A 22114-nucleotide genomic window follows, 5' to 3' on the forward strand; every position below is an offset into this window, starting at 1 on the left:
CTTGGAAGACAAAAAGGGATGAAAATTCCTCTGAAGTAGGTAGATGGCAGCAGGGAATTAGAACATGACTTCCTACTCTTTTAAATAACAGTAGATGTGAATGCAACAGGACCAAGTGTCTAAGGCTACAAGACAAAATTGTAGACCCCAAAGAAAAACAAAGGTAGAATACGAACTAAATATCTGGAAGTTTTGCCAGCTAGATATAAGAACCTAATTCATATAAAAGAAATTTATCAGTGGAATGATAAATGCTAGCATTAGAAATGGCTACCAATGTTAGCAAAACAGCAAAACTTGTATAGCATCTAAGTGATAACTAAGAATATAATGATGTCCTCCAAAGATAATATAAAGCTTCTATAGTCTTTAGTTGTTTGAAAAATCTAATTTTTGTAGCTTAAACTTATAACCAAACAATCATCAACATCTTGATTTGGCATCTCAAAGTCAAATACTCACAAAAAGAAAAGGATAAGAACATTTATTATTCATAAATGTGTTACATTTCAGACTCAACAGGAAAAATGCTGCATATTTTTTCTTATCACAGAAGGCATTATAAAATTCAGATTAACAAGATGGAAGCATGGTAACAAATGTCACATTACAGTGGAGTGCTGCTTCAGAAAACTATTCATTAGAAAGAAAACAAATGCATATTTTATTCCATTCCTAACGAAAATACTTAAATTGAGACGATTTAGAATAACAGGATCGTCAGTATTGTTCTAACCTGTTTTCCTCCACGAGGTATGGTGCTGACTATTGGTGTTATCAAAATACATATATTTCTGATGCCTGGCAACAGGTATCTAAACCATTGGGCCTGTGTGGCTAGGTTGAAGAAATCTTACTAATAGCTTCTGGAAGGTAAAGCAACAGAGCACCACAGGGAGAGCGCAGTGGTGCACTCTATTACTCTCTAACTGCACTGCCCATGTATAAGTAATCTAACGGGCCTCAAATCCTAAGAGAAACAATCTCATGACTATGAGCCATATCTACTTGGGGACCCAGATCCCAAATTGAAATTATCCTGGGCACTCAAACCAAGGTATTAAGAATGGATAGAAAAGACTAACCATGGAGGCCCAGCCAATGTATCTGCCCAATGTACATATTCACCGCATCTACAAATGTGTGACTTTCTGGAACAAACCTCTGCAGGTACAAAGTAGGACTACAGGAAAGGCCAAGTCTGAAGCCTGAAGGTTTTGTTTTTGTTTTTTGTGTTTTTTTTTTTTTTTGAGTGAGATTATAGCTGAAGTAGTACAGTATCAATTACAGGTCAAGTGGGGAAACAAGTGGAGCCTCTAAGAGAGGGGAAGGCAGCAAGGAGAGCAGAAATGTTTGGTGAAGGTCAAGACAGGTACGGAGGCAGTGAGGGATTAGGAGATGGAGTGAAGGAGTTAGCAGTCAAAGACACTTCGAAGTTTGAGATCTCAAAAGAAAGTATTTCCTATAAAACAACTCAAGAGCAAGGCTGCATATATACCATTAGAAGTCTTGAAGTTAAGGCAACCAAAGACATGCAAAAACTGAAGGAAGAGAAGAAGCAAGCTACAGAGCCCTTGCAGTGGTAAACCAGTAGGCTTGGTAGAAATGTTGTAAAACCTGAAAGCAGGATTTTTTAAAAAATTTTATTTATTTACTTGAGAGAGAGCATGGGGGACATGGGGAGAGGGAGAAGCAGACTCCCCGCTGAGCAGGGAACTTGACGCAGGGCTTGATCCCAGGACTCTCAGATCACGACCTGAGCTGAAGGCAGATGCTTAAACGAGTGAGCAACCCAGGTGTCCCTGAAAGCAGGATTTAATAGCCAAACTCGCAAAAGAATGAAGACAGATAAGGAAAGCAAGGTGATCCTGATTTTTTTCTTTCGATAAAGTTAAAAAAAAAAATCAGATCCTGGTATTTTCTCTCCAAAAATATTTATATTGTTTATTATGATGGGGGAACAATGAAAACAGCTTTATCGTCACCATATCTAATGCCTTTGGACCTTATATAATGTTTAAAAGTCCTCTTATCAGTAATGAAGAATTCAGATGACTTTATGGTCCCTCCATTGACCAAGCTAATTTACTCTGAAATCCATGGAAAGCACAAGCATTCTGCTTTACGGATTGTCACAAATCATGTGAAAAGAAAATTGATGAGACCAAACTCCATGACTGTGGGACAGCTACAAAAGCTCGATCACATACCTGGCATCACATCACTGAACAACACAAATATTCAGGTTCTAGAAAATCACTTATGAGTAAAAAGAAATGTTACAAGGTTCAGTGATTTTCAAGGATTTTTCTTAAACATTTATTTATTTTAGGGGTGCCTGGGTGGCTCAGTCATTGGGCGTCTGCCTTTGGCTCAGGTCATGGTCCCAGGGTCCTGGGATCAAGCCCTCCATCAGGCTCCCTGCTCCGTGGGAAGCCTGCTTCTCCCTCTCCCACTGCTTGTATTTCCTCTCTTGCTGTGTCTCTGTCAAATAAATAAATGAAATCTTAAAAAAAAACCAACACATTTATTTATTTTGGAGAGGTGGGGAGAGAGAGAGAGAGAAAGCAAGCAGGAGGAGGTGCAGAGGGAGAGAAAGAGAATCCTCAAGCAGACCCCCCCACTGAGTAGGGAGCCTGATGCAGGGCTCCATCCTAGGATCTTCAGATCATGACCTGTGCCAAAATCAAGAGATGGATGCTGAGCTGAGCTACACAGGCACCCCAATTTTCAAGGATTTTTAACCACACTTATCAGTAACTACCTAGGGAGGTGTGTAGCTTATACACTTTTCATGCTTGTCCTGTAGAAGCAAGGAAATCCAGTTCATATGTGAGCTGACCAAAAATATCCATCACACGCTAAGAACATGTAAGAACATGTTATTAGCTTCCAAAAGCACTATTAAATGTCAGCAGCATTTGAGAAAACACAACATAAAGAACATCCTAGGGAAAAGAAACTATGGAAGTCAGGCAATCCAATTCACAGATTAGAAAACTAAGGACAAAGACATTCAATACATCAGCTGAAGGCCCCACAGCTCGTTAGTGGCAAAGCTGGGATAAGAACACCCCACTCTCAAACTCTCCCCAGTGCCCCTCTCCCCTCACCGCATCCCACCTAAATACTATACATCCAACAGAGCTGGGCTGGATTTCCACATAAATAATGTAGCACTGTTTTTGAAATGTAAAATGACAGAATCTAAAAGAAGTTGGAACAGAAATTAAGAGAAATATTTGCTTAATATAAAAATTAATTTAAAACTATACCTTTACTGCTTCTGATGAAAGTACATTATCCTTTTTCTGACTTGTGCTCACGGGCTCATTTTCAACACTGAAAAATAAAAACCACAGTTTCTTTAAAATTAAAAGAATTACTAAAATCAGTTTCTGAGTTTAAAGTAAAAATTGCAAGGTCTTTTATATGCAATTCTCAAAAGATTCATGTACAAAATATAAAAGAATATGTTGATTTGAATCTCTATACTTGAAAACACATTCAAAAATACTCACCCAGGCCTCAGAAATTTTTGTGAGCCTATTATGTGCTACATTTTCTTATGCTGATAATCAGCATCACAGCGATGATGCACCTGAACAAAGCAACAGTGTACAACTATCACAATCTTGGAAATGACTAACACTCCATGATTTTATTTATATTAAGATTCTCCATAGCCTGATCTTTTTTTAAGACCCACAGTGAGTACTATACGAATAGAATATATTTCTCCTCAGCAAGTCTTTATCAACATACAGGATCATCTAGTGAACTTTGGGAATACTCAAACGTAGATGTAGGCTTATCTAGCCCCAACTGTGTCCCAGATGGCACCTTAAGAACCTGATTTTCCAGACTGTCACCTTTAATTGTCTTGTATAGAATACCTTCACAGATGCCTTATGAGATGTCATAGTAAACTATGCTTCCTATTAGGCACACATACATTTCAAAGACAAAATTTTATATTTCTATGTTTATACATTATCTTGTTGTCATACTTTTGTAATGCTAGACAAACTGAACAGCTCCCCACTAAAGATTATCATGACTGTCTGCCATGCTCCAGGGATCGCCCTTGGCCTTGAGGATGTAAGAACAAGTAGGTCAGGGTCTTTGTAAAACTCAGTCTAGTAGGGGAGACTGATACACAAACTAAGAATACAGTTTGAGAAAAGTTACAGCTGCTAAATGAACAAAATACTATGGAGCACAGAGGAAGGAAGGAATAGCAATTCTGCCTCCTCAGTAAAGTGCCCACAGAGGAAGTACAAAGGAGGCGGTAACAGAGAATATAGCATTTTCAGGAAACCATGTTTTGTTTGTTTTAATCTAAGACTGGAGCACAACAACTTGCTAGATGTGAGTATGATACCAGAGGTAGTGCATGCCAGACTATGGAGAACCTGCCTAACCCGTTTCAGAACTTGATCTTTTTCCTACTAGCACTGGGAAGCCCTTAGCCAGGGGACAAGCATAAAGCAGGCGAATGATTGAGAGTGGGAAAATGCAGAGAATCATGGTGGCTGGTGGCAGAGTGAATGAAAAGGAGTGGTCTCAATAGCTCAGATTAGACAGGATAGAAAGAGAAGACATGATTTAGGCTATTTTTAAGTTTTCTATCCATAAAGCCCAGTGCAATTATGTAGACTATCCAGGGAACAAATGGTAATGGTAAAAACACAGAAAGAAAGATCATAAACATGTGGAAAAGACAACGAAATTAAGATTTCATTAAGTCTCAGACTCTATGCAGCAATACACAGACCCAGAAGACACAGTCATACTCATAAGCCTTTTAAATGTCAATAGGAAAAGCAACCAGGTAAAGAAGTTGAACACATGAGCTGTGTGTGCTTAACACATGAAAATTCCATGCGAAAGATCAGGGACAGAAATGGAAAATACTGTACAATTCAGAATTGTAACCAAATACATCTATATATCTATAAAATAAGAATGTCTCTAACACTGCTACTTTAAAAGTGAGTGGGTTCTTTTCTTCATTTTCTATTTTCTATTTTAGATTTTTTTGTCACATTTGTTTACAATTCGTTTTTTTAATTAAATGTCAAGACTGGTCTATTTAAGCTCAATTCAAAAACAAAAAAAAAAAAGAGGGAGACTGGCAAAATACATGTAAAAAAGAGCACATTATAAGGATTTGGAGTATATTCAAGGATAATACTGATCTTAATGATTTTATAAGTATATTCTCTAACTACAACCTATTTTGAATGGCCCACCTAAAAACTAAACATACAAATATTTTGTCTCCTAGTTCTTGTTCAAGATTCCTGAAATTCTACTTAAGAGTGTTTACAGCACTTTCTGTAAACTTACTGCCTTAGTGAGAATGGAAATGAAAATGGTAAAAGTTTCCTTTCCAAAACAAAACCTCTTAGAAAATGTAGCTCCAGGTTCATGGGATTAACAAAGATATCAGTATTTTCAATTAGCTATAATTATATTCACTCTACAAACACACACAAATATGCCAGAAAAATATAGTTGTACGTCGGTACACAAGAATTCCATATTGAGCAAACAACTGAAGAATTTAAAGCTGAAAACAAAAGAATATTTGACACTTCATAAAACTTTCTAAAACTTACAGCCTATATTTAAGTCTCATGAATCTTACTGCTAAACCAAAATTTGAAAATGTATTGAGTTCTAAAGTAAACAACACATTTAAAAAATTCTGGCTTAGCTATAAAAATCTAGTTTCAATTAAAGCTTTCCCCACCTCTTTTCTAGTTTACCAAAGAGTCCTTCTTAATTGATCTCTGGCATCTTCAGAATTGCTCTGTTTCAACCCTTTCTTCCCGTCAAAATGATTGTTAATCTGATCCCACTTTCCAGTTTAAAAATCCCTTCAGTAAATCTCTATCAGTTTATGAATAAAATGAAAAGTCCTTAGGATATAGAAAGTTATTCACGTGACCCCAGATACACCTGCCACATAGAACCACTTCACATTCTCAGAATATGCCAACAAACCACTTTCTTTTGCCTGCCTGCAACATCCTTCGACATCTTGCCCAACTCTTAATCCTTTACAATTTAGTCCTAGCTTAATCTTTGTTTTTTGGGGGGGTTCTTATTGAACCCAGTGATACCACTCATACATTTCTGCTCTTTACCATAACATCAAGCTATCTAACTAGAATTTGTTTTCAGAAATGGTATCATTCATGTCTGTATCCCAGAGCTGAGCACTGTGCCTGGTGCTCAAATATTTGTTAAATTAAAAAATATATATATATCAGGTTCTCCATTTGTGCCTGCTTAATCAAAAAGGTGTTCCTTTGGGAACAATGCAATGCAAAACACACACAAAAACAGAGTAGATGAAAATACTGAAAACACTGGACTTAGATGTCTGCTTAGTTAAAAAAATAACAGAAAAGACTCAAAAGGCTTGAAATAGTATTCTCAGACTCTTTAATATATGAGGGAAAGAGAAACATGTTCAAATTCAGATGATCTCAAACCTTATGAAAGTTGACAATCTGTTATTGTTCTTTCACAATTTAACCCCCTTTGAGATTTGGGAATAGTTCAATAGCAGTATTTTTAGAAAGCACACATTTTGCTCATGGCTGGGGGTGAGGGACAGGAATCATAACCACACATAGGCAAGTACGAATACCTTGCATTTCTAAATAGTCTCATCTTAGTTAGCTACCAGAACTCTGGAAATTAATCCTTCAAAACAGCCCAGATAAATATCAAGGTCAAAGTGACACTGAAGTTCCTCATTTTTGAAGCAACTTATTTAGACCCTACCTGAAAACCAGGAATCCAGTGTGTAGCTACTAACCGTTTACTTTCCAGACAAACTAAAACCTCTGGGCCAAGAAAAAAACGGAGCACATTAACATTTTAGAGTTCAAATAATTTACAAAGAGGAAAGCCCCTATCCTGTCAATGTATCTTATACTCTTACTTTTTATTAAATAATAACAAGGTTCTCCAACCCATAGCAAATAAGAAGAAAACTAGGCACAAGAACTCACTCACTCACCAGATAAGTACTGCCCCCTCTGTTTTTAAGTCCCCTTTAAGTGCCAGGCACTGTTCTTGGTGCTAGGGTGCAGTCAACACACCACATGAAATCCTTGCCCTCTCTCCTTCAGAATCCCTACATAGACGCACCACAATCAGCTGGGCAATCATATTATAAAGCATATTTATAAAGCAAATGTATGTGCCTAATTGTCAAGTATTCCAGTTGGGTCTTAGGAATATGCATTTCAATAACCGACTCCCCCTTCCCAGGGTTGTTCTGAAGCAGGTGGCCCTCTGACCGCACACTTTTTTTTCTCTAACTATACTCTTGATAAACAATGGTCTGAGAGCCTTCTGTTCAGCAGAAGCCAACAACTGAGAGTTGTATAAGGAAGAGAATGATCTAGTCTGAGAGATCTCCACTTAATATTATTTAAATTTGTTAAGTGTTGATAAAGGGTAGGTATCCATTATGTAGAAAACTCAGTCATGTAAAACATTACCAGTTTTCCAACACTCAGGCCCTGCAGAGCTCCTGGCCCCAGCAAAAAGCTGTTGCCCTAATGAGTATGCTGAGCATCGCAAGTCCACAGTGGGACCAACAAGGAAAAAAAAAAAAAACCCTCTTTCGGTGTATACCACAGACTGAAGCACAAGGGATGCTGCTGGCCCTCTCCCAGATTCAGTTCCTCACATGGTAAGAATGCAACTTCCTAGATGGTCAAAAGATAGACATGCAGGGACAGCACACAGACTAGGAGGACAGGGTGGAGACACAGTGAGGGAGAGTAAGGCTGTCCACTCCTCCCCCTCCTGGAGCACAGCTGCTGGGCATTGTCTCTTACTCTGCCTTTTCTCTCACACATCATTCCTGGGGCTGGATCAGAAAAATCTGGAAATGTTAAAGAACTGAATACAGCTTTCATAACTGTCTTCTGGAGGCTTGCCCACTCTCTACAGATGCAGAAGTCTATTATTTCTTGCCATTTTTAGAAAGGAGGCAATGTTTGGTGCTAGAGACATCACTGGCAGTAATTCTGACCATCTCTAAACACAAAGCCACTTAATAAAACATAGTCCCCAATTTGGGAACACCGTATACATCTGACCGGTCCCCCAGATTCACTGTCCACGGGGACCTGCCACTGTCCCTAGGGAAATGAAGAATTTCCCTTCTCTCCATCCTCTTCATCCCACTCAGCCTGGTGTGGCCTGAAATCATCTTCCCACTCTGATTTTCACTTCCATTGTATGAAGTATGGTCTACAATAGAGGAACCAGCAGCACTGAGGACAGGGAAAGAGAGTCAAGGCATATCCATTGTTTTCTCTTCCACCACTAACCTAAAACTCTTCTGGTCTGCTAAACAGCATCACCCTCTCCACCAGACGCCATCAGGCCTCCTGCCTGGCATGTTGTTCCTCACCTCAGAGCCTACTTGACACCATTCCTTTGATGAAACTCTAGAAGCAGCCAGAATCTGGCCTTCCTCTGAAATGTGATCAAATCATACTCAGTCCTCCAGGTGTGGCTTTACCATGGAGAACTAAATGAATAATATAGAACAAGAAGGGGTTTTTTACCTATCCACAGCCTTTCTTGTTGTCATTAGCAGCGAAGTGCTTTGCAAAATGGACTTTTGTCTATTTCAGGGACAGAAATAGATTAATAAACAATAAATTAATAAATTGTCCCTACCTTAGGGACAAAGGTCACTTCACTCAAAATGCACCTTTCTGGATCCAATTTTTCAAATATGAAAAATGAAAGCATCAGACCAGCTCTCTGCCAGATCTAAAATCCCATATGATCCTCCAGTGGTAGGGATAATGGAAAAGTAAACAGGTAGACTAACCTTGAAGTTTTATACGGTGAAGGAACAGAGAGACTCTGACCAAGAAACCAACTCAGTATCAACATTAATACCAGGACATTCTGAGAAAGAGACAGAAACTTGTAGTCCTTATTTCCAACCTACTGAGGCCACCTCCGGGCCTGTCCTATATTCCCTGAGACTCCACCCTCTCAGCCCGCACTTGGGTCCTTAAATACAGTATGCGCTTTTATCCCCACAAACTTTCAAAGGGTCTGCTGCTGCTTTGGGGGCATCTACACTACCTTGGAATTTTTTCTTACAAACACAGCTTCACACGACAAGCCTAGAGGCTCTCTTTGTTCAATATTATTCTGCAGGCATGTTATGGATTAAACTGACTTCTGTGCATGGGCCTAGAGTGGCCTGCTTCCAACCCTGCTTCTATGGGGACAGAGTTCCACACTGACAATTTATAAACAGCCATCTGGAAAACGGTCCATTCATAAACAGTGACTGCCAGCAGTAGACTAGTACTTGTATTTTTTAAGTGACCATTAACAGAATATAAAACAGGTGGTTATGGCACTATTTCTGGGCTTTAAATTAAAAGGCAACTAAGAGCTGCAATTTTAAGGCAGTCGAACAGCATGTATTTTAGCTCAAACATCTGGCATTTGAATTTCAGAACTCTTTGGAGAAAAACTGGGAGAAGGGAGGAAAGATAATAGACAGGATTATGAAGCTCTGTTGCTTTACGATTTTAGACTCTTCTGACAGTCCTTCCCCCATCATGTCAGTCTTCTCCTGTAATTTATGTATCCACTTGGAAGCTGATTTACTTCCTGTCCTCCATCCCATGCCCCCAAAACAAGATCCATAATTGCAGTTCAATCACAGGCTAGAGAGAACGTTGCTATGTTTGATGTGTACCTGAGCTGTTGACAGGTGACACCAGTAACTGCTCTCCTCTCCCAAAGTCCTCTACCCCATACCCTTCAGATTCTGAACATTTATGACCTACCTCACACGAATCAACATCCTCAATCTTTTGCTGTGACATGAACTCAAAACAGTGTTCTGGCTGCCCTCTAAAATGGGCACCCATTCATGCAGTATTCATCAAATTGTCCTAAGGAAGGGGCACTGGAGATCCAAGGACAGACAAGACTGTGCCTTCCCAGAGCCCGACCAAGGCTGACCTCACTTCCAACCTCCAACTCAAATTCCTTCTCACTGCAAATTCTTCCAGACATCAATAAACCAACAATCTTTGTGAGAATATATAAACACACACACACACACAAACTTGCACCCAAATGATATTTTCAAAAAGTAAACATCTCAACTCCCTACCTTGGCCTACCTCCTCTGGTCCCCGACTCCCTTCCTCGTGTCATTGACAGCCGCTCTCCCTTCCATTCTGTTGTCTCTGCTCACTCTGGCATCTGTGCCAACATGAGCCTGCCCCAGGGCCCTGGAACTGGCTGTTCCTTCTGTCTGGAAAGTTCTTTTCTCAGATTTCTGTCCCACTCCCAAGTATCATCCAGGTCTTTGTTCAAATGTTATGCAAAAAGAAAGGGGGGGCCTTTCATGACCATTCTATCTACACCTTACTCCACACTCATTATCTCTATCATGTCCCATTCCCTCACCATGCTTTATTGTACTTAAGGGCACATTATATATTATAGAATTTGTTAATTTTCTACTCTCTCCCATTCGAATGCAAACCCTATACAAGCAGAGGCACATTTAGATATTCAAACTGAATTCTGAAAATTGATGACTTTTTTTAAAAGACTAAATTTAGAATTTTTATAATTTGTATAAATATATATACTATTGTAGAAAATGTTAAAGCATCCTTGTTGAGTGAAAAAAATGTTCAAAATCTTGAAGAGAACTTTCACTTTTTGTAAAAAATATGTGTATATATATGGAAACGCACATAGGAAATGGTCTGAAAGAATAGTATTTGTCTGAGTGGGTAGGGTTATGAGTTGTACTTTTTTTCTTTTTGATTTTATAATTTCAGACCTGTTTTACAAAAGCCTATATTTCTATTAAAAGGACAAAAAATACAAAGTATTGTAGTTGATTTCAAAAAGCAAACAAACGCAAGTTAGTGGAAATGAATTTAGAATAGACAAATTACAAAATACTAATACTACAATTACATAATGGTAATTCCTTTGTATCATAATATATACAATACTGCTGAATGAGATCCTTATTTGCCTTCCCAGAACAATGAAATCATAAAAATTACAGTACACATTTCCAGTTTAGACTAATAGAGCACAATGCCATCCCTCCAGCCAGGGTATACTCCTCGGTGATGACAAGACAATAAAAGGCTGAGAATTTACATCTCACCTAACCTGTCCCAGTTAATAAAATAGAAAACTCATTATTTCATTTTGTCATAAGAAGCATGGCAATTATAAAAAATCATCTGCCACTAAGGTGGTATCCATGCTTTGTATAAATTTAATACAAAGAATAAAGCACAAATTTCTAACATATGTCTTTAGAAATTACATGAAACTACTATTTGTGAGGGCACTCGAACGCCATTTCCATATCATTTCTCGCATTGCCATCTGTGCTACTTGTCATAAGACAGAGAAGCTAGTGTGTTGTGTTAATGAAACCAAAATTGTATTTCATAAGAATCTAAAGATTGGCTTTTAATTCCAAACTTATAACAATTATATTGGCTGGATGAGTAAAGGTAAGTGGGAAGAGGTATAAAATAGCTAAGTCCTCACCTACCATAACGAGAAGTCAGTATAAGTTATCTAAAGCTTATAAATCAAGAAAGAACAGTAAGGCATTGTTTAGGCACATGTACAAAAATACCAGAAGGAACAGATTAAGTAAAATAAAAGTTTCCACTAGGGGAGCCCGGAGTGGCTCAGGAGGTTAGGTCAGTGACTGACTTTTGTTTAGGCTCAGGTCATGATCTCAGGGTGGTAAGGGGAAACCCCAGAGTGGGTTCTGGGCTCAGCGGGAAGTCTGCTTGTGTTCCTCTCCCTCTCTGCCCCTGCACGTGTGTGTGTATGTGTGTGTGTGCACGCACATGTGTGCGGGCATGCTCTCTCTCTTAAATCTTAAAGTTTCCTCTAACAATTGTGTCAAGAATGGGCCCACACCTGTTAAATGCTCCTACAGCCGAGTGTCACCTGAGTACTTATTTTAAGGGAAGGAAGATTTGTGCTATGTCTGCCTTCTCCAGAAAACTGCATGTATGCTTTGAGCCAAAGACCATGTTGCAGCGTGTTCACTGTTGGATTCACTGAGCCTAGCACTAGTACAAGGGGTACTAAATGAATTCTTGGTAAACATGAAGTTTTCATACATGACTTTTCCAGTAAAAAAAAAAGTCTTCCTAATATACAGGCATACTGATTTTGTACACACCTATTATTCCATGGGGTTTTGGCTGGTATGTTAAATCTGGAAGAGACTTTAGAGAGATGAGCCACCTGCCTCAATTTTTGACAAAAAGATTGAAAGTGTTAATGACATGCCAGGGTCATGCCGTTATTCAAAGAGTCTGATGGGTGAGCTCACAAAAATGAGTTGATATTTAACTCCACCCAGTTTCACATTACAGATTAATATAGAAGCCTCACTCATACTTACAGAAAATGTCAAAATATCAAATTTCTCTGCATTATAAATACTTTATTTACAGCCTTAATTGTAACTTTTCTCATTTGAACAAGTTAATGTAGTTCATTCTTTGGAAGATCTCTGCCAAGTCAGGATCCTCAATTCTCACGATTTTCGCTCATTTATGCACAGATATTCACCAGGTCTTAAACTAGTCTTTCTTCCCCTGAAGTAGGTAATCCACATTTTTTTATGTATAAAAAAGTATAAAATGAAAAGTCTCCCTCCTGTTCCTCATTTCTTGAGCCACTCCCATCCCCCCTTGTTAACACAGCACAGAATAACAGACTTATTTCACACACCCCCGTTTACATAGAAACGGGAGCATACTACACACAATGATTTCCAGCTTGTTTTTTTTTCTTAATGAATCCTGGAGATATTTCCTTATCAGTACATAAAAAGCTTTGTCATTCTTTTTGGCAGCTGTGTAATATTCTATGACTGGACCATGATTTATCACTTAGTCCACTTGATGGGACACAAATGTATTCCCTCTTTTGCTATTAAAGCAACACTGCAATGGCTAGCCTTGCAGAGGAAACGTCGGGCCTGTCTGCAAACTGTTTACATCTGATGGAATTCCTACAGGGGAAGTGCTGAATCAGAGTATGTAATCCTGAGAGAACCTGTCCAAGGTTGGACACCAGTTTACTCTCCCACCAGTCACTACTTCCAGTTTACCCACCTCTAACTCGTTTTGCTTATCAGTTAGGTAGAGTATGATATCTTGGACACCAGTTTACTCTCCCACCAGTCACTACTTCCAGTTTACCCACCTCTAACTCGTTTTGCTTATCAATTAGGTAGAGTATGATATCTTGCTATACTTTGTTTGCCGGTCTTTTGAAGGAGATTGACCCTTTTCATGTGGTTAAATATAGATCTGTCCTTTGATAGATACATACATTTGTTTTCCTTTTCTCGGCTGTCAGGACCACAAAACTCTTTATTGTACAGAGCACTGACCCAAACCATCTGGGCAGACGTCCAGCTGCATGCCATTGTTTTTTATTTCCATTCAAAACCATTTCTAGGACGAGCTTTCTTTTAAGGGTCTTCCTAAGTTAAGCAGAGGAAGCAATCACATAATGCTGTAGACTCTGAGTTCAGGAAGAGAATCTGACTCTCACTCTACCACAGAGGCTGTGAGACTTCTGATTAACTACTCAACCTCTCCAAGCCTTAAATTATAATCTGTAAAACAGTGTAAAGATACCTCTCTCAAAGGTTGCTAAGGATTAAGTGTACGTATACATTTAAAGTCCCAAGCACAAGGGTTGGGTCTGATTCAGGCCTTAATAAAGGAAGATTTAGTTTTGTCATCACCAATCTGTCAGGCAAAACAAACAAACAAACAAAAGAAACCCCACTTAATTAAGCAAACAGTTGTTTCACTGCTTTGGGATACCTGCAATTAAATACCCCCAGGGATTACACATAGAGGGATAGTCCTGTTGGAGCTGTACCACTGGCCATTCACAACTGCCAACCAAACATTAAGAATGAGTTGTTTCTGGTCGCAAAGCTTCAACTTGTTTCTCTATCAACATTAAGCTATTTTGTATAAGGATCTCCACTCACATGAAATGTTAATTCCCAAGAGGATGTGCTTTTCTGCCTCCATCTAGAACTTACCAAACCTGTGGAGTCTAGGAAGAGCAAGAGGAATAGAAGAAAAGCACTTGCCACTCACCCTGCTGGTCCAGTTACTGTACCATCTCCCCAGTATTAGGGTTGGCAAAGGATGTTAATCAAACCATGCTCAGAGAAAAGTTAATGTGGGAAGATATTTTGAAAGCCCAAATAAAGCTCTCATAAAATATTTGATAGTCATGAAAAAGTATGTTCTGAACCAAACAAGTCACATACGCCACAAACATTTTGGGCTTATAACGAGCTCATCTTGAGAACAGAGATGTACATGTTCATCTCCTCTGTTAATTTATGAACTATTCGATAGCACTTTTGGTCATTCATCTTTATTCCCACTGCGTGATACCATATTTGACATGGCAGCCATTCAAATTTATGGAATGAACAGACTCCAAATACATGATGTTTTAAGATTTTATTTCATGCTGATCTTTTCTTTTCAGGAGATAGCCCAGATCATTTTTCTGGGTTTAAATTTACACCAACCTGTTTTCTCACTACCACAGCTGTATCAGCATTTCTGGCATAGCTAGGCTGCAGTGTGTTTCATCAGAACTCTGGTTAGGAAATGAAATATTTTATCTTGAAGGGAACATTATTTTCCTCCTTACAAAATTTGTTAATATCCCTTTACATAGTTTCCTCTGAGAGGGAAAAAAATGCTATCATTGTTTCAATACAGTTAGAAGTTCCAATGACATAAGTTTATTGCGGGACAACGTGAGGTACTTGCAACTTTAACATTTAGAATGTACAACTGAGTTAGCTTACAAGGAATGCCATCACCAAGAAACAGAATCCCCAAATTAGCCATCTGGCAGACACCCTGTTAAACCCCAAAGATAGAAATCTCACTTGAAAGATCTAGACTGTTTTGGGGTATTGAAACTATATTTCTACTTTACTTCCAAAAGTAGCTTCTATGCTTTCAGTCCTGGGAGTTCAAGATTCTCGGAAAATACATACTGCTGAAGACTTCTGGAATTTTCCAGTCATCTTTATTACAATGGGTATGAACTGCTGATATGGTCTTTCAAGACCACACAGGTATCTCCTATGCTAATAAACTAGTTACCAATTATTTTCTATAGTGCTTTGAAATCAATGAAAATACAATCATCATGAAAATTCAGAGAACAAAGCTCCCTTTCTTCACACACCTGATGCTGTGGTCAACACTGGTCCTTTAACCTGAAGGCCAGCAGCTCTCATGCATCAGGGGCACTGCTGACACTTTTTATGAGAATATCTCCTGCACAGCAAGACAGTAGCATCTGGCTCCACCCATTTAACACCCTCAGCCATGGTGACAAGCAAAAATTCTCTGAACTTTAAACAGAGAGCCAAACACTGTAGAAACCTTTTAAGATCCCTCACATCTCTAAATGCCCGATTCAAGGTAGCTGAAAACCCTAATAAGTGCTTTAATGCTCTATCAACAGTGGTTGACAGCTACTACTGGTAGCTGAAAACCCTAATAAGTGCTTTAATGCTCTATCAACAGTGATACACTCCTCACCTGAGCTAGGTAAAGGGAACACCAAGAGGAATAAGACACAGCCCCTATCCTTGGTCTAGTGATTGTCTTACCTCATTTCTATCAATAGCAATATATTAGAACACTGAAAGGAACAGTTAAAAAAAAAAGTATATCTGAAATGGGCCACATTTCTGCAACAAAGTACGAAAAATTCCGGTTGGCTTACATATTCATATGTATTTTGAATGAGCATAGTTCAGAAGGGTGGATGGGCAAGATGGTGTGGAAAAAAAAACCAGACCTTTAGAGTCAGAGAAACCGAGGTTCGAATCTCACCCCTGAAACTTATTACTCTCATGATTTGGGGTAAATCATTCTCTACTGGGAGTGGTATCCTACCTCCCATCCACCTGGGTGGAGGTGTTTGGTTTATTCCAATTACTGGAGGACGCTACTGGCAATTAGTGGGTGGGGTCATGGATGTGAAATGTCCTGCAAAGGACAGCAGAGTCCAGTTCAACCAAGAATTGTTCCACCCAAGATGCCAACAGCGTTCACCATTAGGAACTCTCCACCCTCAGTTTCAATTGTCAGAATAGTGATCAGCATACCAACCTTCAAGTCTAAGGGTGAGGTTTAAATGAAATGCTGCAAGTAAAAGTACCCAGCCCAGCAATACATGCACAATTAGCTCTTGATAAATGCTGATCTCACCTTACTATCCCGTCTTGAGTTAAAATGTCATACAGAGCTCCTTTTAAACAGGTCCATCATGTGTGATAGAGCAAAGAAACAAAAATGAGCATTTTCTCAAAGTGGATAACATTAATAGGCAGGTATCCTCCAAATTTCACATTCTAGCAGTGTCTATTTAACAGGTTTTCACAAAAGTACTCTAAACTTTAAATCGAGAGCCAAATGCTGTCTAGAGACCTTTGTGACCTAGCTCCAATCTTTCTTACTGCCTCTTTCACTCTGTCTCACTAATGTATATAGTCCCCAATAGATCATAACCTCCTATAGGCCTTTGCTCAGCGTAGAATACCTGTTCCCTATTTGTCTTCCTGGCTAAGTTCTCTCAAAATACTACCGACATCTAGAAGAACCAGGTAAAACTTCCTCAACCGTGAAGCCCTCCCTGCTGTCCCCTACCACTTCTAATGAGTCCTTTCCTTGTGTGCTCATAAAATGGGTTAAACATTATAGCAGTGATTCTCAAATTGGGATCCAGAGAATGCAGAGTTCTCAAGTTTCCTATGAAAGCTTCAGTTACATTTTTCATTTCCATATGATCTAAAATAAATACAAGCACCTCCTGAATCTGGTCAGTCACCCTAGAAGAGTACTAACAAGCAATTCAAGTGTCCACACTTAAATTTGCAGTGTTGATGTAAACAGACTTTTAACGGCCAAAGGTTAATGAGAATAGAATAGCAGCAAACTCAATGCATAAATGATATGTTCACACCAAATGAAGCCCAAGTAACTTAGAGCACACCATAAAAGCAAAGGTTTTCCTATGGTTCAAATAAGGAAATATTGGAAAACCTGAATCATGGCAGAGTACAGAGTTGTAGAGTCATGGCAACACCAAAGACCCTGTGTTTGTCCCAGATGGTAACATTTGTATTTTGTGGGTAGCCAAAAAAGAGTTTTCAGGATAATGCTTAAAAACTGACTTTTATTGGTCTTATGGTTATGTTTAATTTTCACTCTGTTCTTAAGGAATTCTGTGAAGTCCCATTTTGTATTTGTACATGCATAAGTTATATAATAAAATTCATATAAGCCAACACTCCCAGTGTTGAAAAGGAGACTGTACAAGTTTAAAGTTTGAGAGAATGCATTTCAAGTACACCAAAAAAAATCAGAAAGTGGATATTAATCCTTAACACATCTTAAGGGGCCTCAGAGTTGTAGGCACAGCATCCGACTTAATACTTGTTCACTGACTGAAAAGTAGCTATGTGACTTTGGGCAAGTTTAACTGTTTTTTACAGTAAAATGAGGACACTGATCACAAAAGGTTTGCCCAACCTCAAGTCTAATATCCATAAATCTACTTTTGTAAATTAAGTGCTAGATACATGCATGAAATGTACTAGTATTGCTGTTTTCAAGGGGTCTTTTCAGCTTCTTATAGTTCCTTGAGAGAAAGGACCCTTTTTTTTAGTCATTTTTACATCCCTACCACACTGCATGTCTGCTGTTGGGGTCACCAGTATAAAAGGTAAACTGGGCTCCCATTACAGCTACAAGTTTTCACTGCCTTTAAGAGAAACAGCCAAAATACCCCTTCATTTAAATAAGAGCACAGTTGACAGATCGCAATTCTGTTTCCAATCTTGTTAACACCAGGGTGTTGTGTTACTAGGACACTGGGTACTGCTAAGAGTTTCCATTTGTTTCATTAAACTTTCAATAAAGGCTTTGTGTGTTTATATTCTTGAAAAGAAAGATTCAAGCTCATTTAAAAGGTAAAACACCCACAGAAAGGATTACTCCTATCCCCTAAGCTGGCAAATTCTAAAAAGATGAGGACAAAATTAACGTTCATATAAACACAGTTAAAATTCTCAGTGTCAAAACGCCACAGCCTGTCCCTATCTGGAGATGAGAATGGAGAAGTGCTAAGTAGACAAGAGGCTAGTTGCTAGAGAGGTTATCCAGAGAGAGAGAGGAGATTAGATTTGAGCAGTGTCTTAAAGAGCCAAATTAGGGCAGGAAAGCAGGCAGAGTTTCAGCACAATTCTGTTATGAACCTGAAATTGGCCAGCCTATTCCTTTCTAACAGTGATTCAAGTTGCCAACTTTTGCTGAGTCGACTTGGGATTCCTTTTAAACACTGCTTCCATGTTATCCAAGATGATTAGTGTTGTTGCAGTGATGGCAGGCACCTCAGGCTGTCTGCCCACACCAGGAGATCTGACATTCTGGTTGAACCCTGTCAGACTTCAAAACTATTTTTAACTACAGTGTAACTTTGAATTTTAAATTCTCCCTTAACAGGGCAACTATAGGTGAAGCTTCGCAGGAAAAGTTTACCAATTACAGGTGCTTTCTTGGAAAGATACGGTATTAACAAGTCATTCATAATGGAAATGTTTCACAACTAGGGAAACTGAGGAACACAAACTCCTAGAATCAAATCACAAGGCCTGAATACTAATGACACCAGCACAGTCACACAGTTCTGCTTCCTATCCATTTTTCTCCTGTCCTCCGCTTAGTCTTTAAAACACAGCTTTCTAGAGAGCGTCCTTCCAATCAAAACGGATTACACAATTCCGGTGCAATTTGGGACAGGGCAGAGTATAAGCCTGTCTTCTCATCAAAAGTTTAAAACAGTAAGATGTATTTCATTTGACCCCTCTTCCTCCCTCCAAATGGATGAAAAGAGTCAGGAACCGGCATTTTAACGAGAGCCGTCTACACACACACACACACACACACACACACACACACACACGATTTTACAGCAGGTGGAGGAAGAAGCAAAGACTGTATAGAGAAGGGGAACGTTTTCCATGCTGACACCAAGACAGAGGAGTCCTGGTTTTTGGAATCTGTTGGGGAACTTAAGGGAGGTATCTCCAAAGAAACAGGGGGAAGGAGGGCATCATTTAAATGTCCAGGCAATGGTAAATAAAACTAGCAAGGTTTTTGTATTTTGACTAAGTCTTGGGAACTCATTATCACAATTCTTTAAAAAAAATCATTTTGAGTAAATTTAAATAAGATGGCAAAACACCAGCTGAGGTGGTGGCGCTCCAGTGTTTTACCTTTCCCTCCCGAGGGTTGGTGGCTCGGCTCGCTCACAACTGTTTCCCATTACGGCCGGCAGGACGCCGGGGGACTCGCTTCTGCCACAGAACTTGGGAGCTCAGACGCCAGTGTGGAACGGGAACGGAATCACGTACCGGGAGGGGGAGGTGGGAAGGAAGAACGCCGCGCGGGCTGGGCCCGGTGGGAACGCACCCCGCCGCGGGTCACGAACTTCACCCGGATTTAACTAACCAAGGAAAAGGGAGTGAAGCGGCACGGGAACTGGGCGAGGAGGAGGAAACTTTAGCAAAGGAGAACAGAAAGTGGCGAGCGGAGCGGAGCCTGGCCCCAGAACCGCTGGCTGCAGGCGGTCGGGCTAGGGGCCCCCATCAGGCGAGTCCGCGCAGGGCCCCCCGAAGTCCCCCGCGGCTCCCACCTGACAGCGCCCTGGCCTGGAGCGGGCGGCTGGCTTGTCCCCGGCCTCTCCTCCTCTTCCTCTTCCTTGTCCCGGGAAGGGCTTCGGGGAGCGAAGAACCGGGAGAAGGTGTGCCAGGGGGCGCCGCTCCTCCTCCGGCCGCCAGACATCTCCCCGGTGCGGCTGCCGGTTGGGGGCCGTCCGCGGGGAACGGGTGAGGCGCTGTCCTGCGCCCGGAGCCCAGCGTGGCGCGACCCGGCGAAGGCAGGACGGACTCGGCGCTGGCAGCCAAAGCGGCTCAGTCCATTCCCCGCGGGAGAGTCGCGGGTGCGACGCACTCCCGGTGCGGCTGCTGGTCTCGCGGCGCGCCGGCTCCTCCTACCGCCCCCGGCTAGCCCGCCCCCGGGAGGAGCCAGAGGCCGCGGCCCCGCCCGGAGCTCGGGCCCAGCGGTAGTCTGCCGGTTTCCCGCCCAAACGAGTTCAGGCTGCATGCAACCCATTTGGCTTTGCGCTCAGTTTTTACTCTGTATTACTGATTTGTTTTCTATTCGCCAGCCAGTGAGCGAAAACAGTACTCGGACTTTTGAAAGAAGTTGATGAACTAGAGTGTGTGAAAACACCTGATAAAGTGCGGTATCAGAGTGCCTTGGGCTGTCTTTCAGCTAACAGCTACTCCAAAGACTCCACCAGGGCTGCAAAAGAGGGTACGTACCCCCGGGGCGGAGTCCCAGAAGTGAAGGTGGGGGCATAGGTGTCCTGCAGGCCTGTCATCCCGTTTCTTGTTCAGCTCCCCTATGTGTGGAGTAACTTTCCCTAACCCAGAAGCTCTTTAAATTTCTCACACTCCATATTATCTACTTCTCTGCGAACCTCCTACAAAAAGGACACTGATCAAAAAACAAGTGATTTAAACATATTTTGTAGTCGTTACACAGACTTAACTGAAATCTGGAAACCAAATAGTCTTTAAGAATGCTAAAAACAAGGACAGTATTAGAAATTCCATAGTACTTTCTTAGTTTTTTTTTTTGTTGTTTTATATACAGAAAGCCCTACATAATTAATGTATACATCCTGATGAGTTTGGAGATAAACACCCGTGAAACGGTTATCACAATCTATGCCATAAACCTCCAAAAGTTTCCTCCTGCCCTCTTATTTGAGAACACTTAACATAGTGTGTCTTTTTAGTAAATTTTTAAGTGTACAGTACAGTATTATTAACAGGCACAATGCTGTACAGTAGAACTCTAGGAATTTCTCATTTTTCATAACTGAAACAAACTACTTTTGACTAAAAGCTCCCTGTTTCCCCCTCCATTCCACTCTACTATGAATTTGGCTATATTATATTGATCATATAAGTGGTATCATGTAGTATTTGTTCTTCTGTGCCTGACATATTTCACTAATACAGTAGTATGGATTTTCTTAGTTTTTTTTGTACCCTGGTGGCTAGAACAAAACATTGAGGCCCCTTCACCCCAGGTATTTTGTTTTTGTTTGCTTGTTTTAAAACTAAATTGCTCCTGGGCGCCTGGGTGGCTCAGATGGTTAAGCGTCTGCCTTCGGCTCAGGTCATGATCCCGGAGTCCTGGGATCGAGTCCCGCATCGGGCTCCCTGCTCCTTGGGAGCCTGCTTCTCCCTCTGCTTCTCTCTCTCTCTCTCTCTCTCTCTCTCTCCCTCTCCCTCTCTCATGAATAAATAAATAAAATCTTTAAAAAAAAATAAAACTAAATTGCTCCTGAGACCGGGTAGAAATCAGAGATATTTACAGAGATATCAGACATTTACTTGTATAAAAATTATATACAAGTAAATGAAATGCCCAAGGCAGTTTTGGCTTGGGGGGAGGGAAGGAAGGTGCCTTGGGGGTCATCCCTCCTCTAACTTTGGGGTGCTGGAGAAAAGAAGGTTGCTTATGAGTAAATTAGACATCTATAAGCCCCAGTCATTTCAGCATCAGCTGGTGACTGTTGAGCTTCCCTGCCATCCCACAGCTGCCTCCTAGAAGTACTCCTGCCCCTATTAACTGCAGCAGAGCCCAAGGTACTCATCCTAATTTGTTCTGGCTTCAATTCAACCCACCAAAGCTAAATCAGCCCAGCTTCCCTCAGCTTGGATTCAAGACTTACCAGTGCTTTCTCATTTGGAAATATTTCCTCCTCTGTAAGTCTGAGAAAATAGTTAAAAGCTAGAATACTACATAGGACAAGTAAAGTTCCCAATTCTTGCCTTATTATTTTAGGGGACAGTCTCCATTAAATGCCAACTTACTAG

General features: G+C 40.4%; 1 protein-coding gene and 1 long non-coding RNA gene across 2 annotated transcripts in view; one reads left to right on the forward strand and one right to left on the reverse strand.

Moving 5' to 3' along the window:
• CRYBG3 (crystallin beta-gamma domain containing 3) overlaps positions 1-20303 on the reverse strand; it is a 106457-nt gene extending 86154 nt beyond the window's left edge. The window contains exons 1-2 of the mRNA XM_027584692.2: positions 19855-20303; positions 3276-3342 (exon numbers count right to left, since the gene is read on the reverse strand). Coding sequence (XP_027440493.2) covers positions 3276-3342; positions 19855-20003 — 216 coding nt within the window. The 5' untranslated portion in view covers positions 20004-20303. The remainder of the gene's footprint in view (positions 1-3275; positions 3343-19854) is intronic.
• Positions 1-22114, forward strand: part of LOC113917125 — a 45839-nt gene that overhangs the window by 22648 nt on the left and 1077 nt on the right. The window contains exon 2 of the long non-coding RNA XR_003518133.1: positions 20389-20537. This is a non-coding gene — a long non-coding RNA (uncharacterized LOC113917125). The remainder of the gene's footprint in view (positions 1-20388; positions 20538-22114) is intronic.

This window comes from Zalophus californianus, chromosome 1, assembly GCF_009762305.2.
Source record: "Zalophus californianus isolate mZalCal1 chromosome 1, mZalCal1.pri.v2, whole genome shotgun sequence".
Lineage (NCBI taxonomy): Eukaryota > Metazoa > Chordata > Mammalia > Carnivora > Otariidae > Zalophus > Zalophus californianus.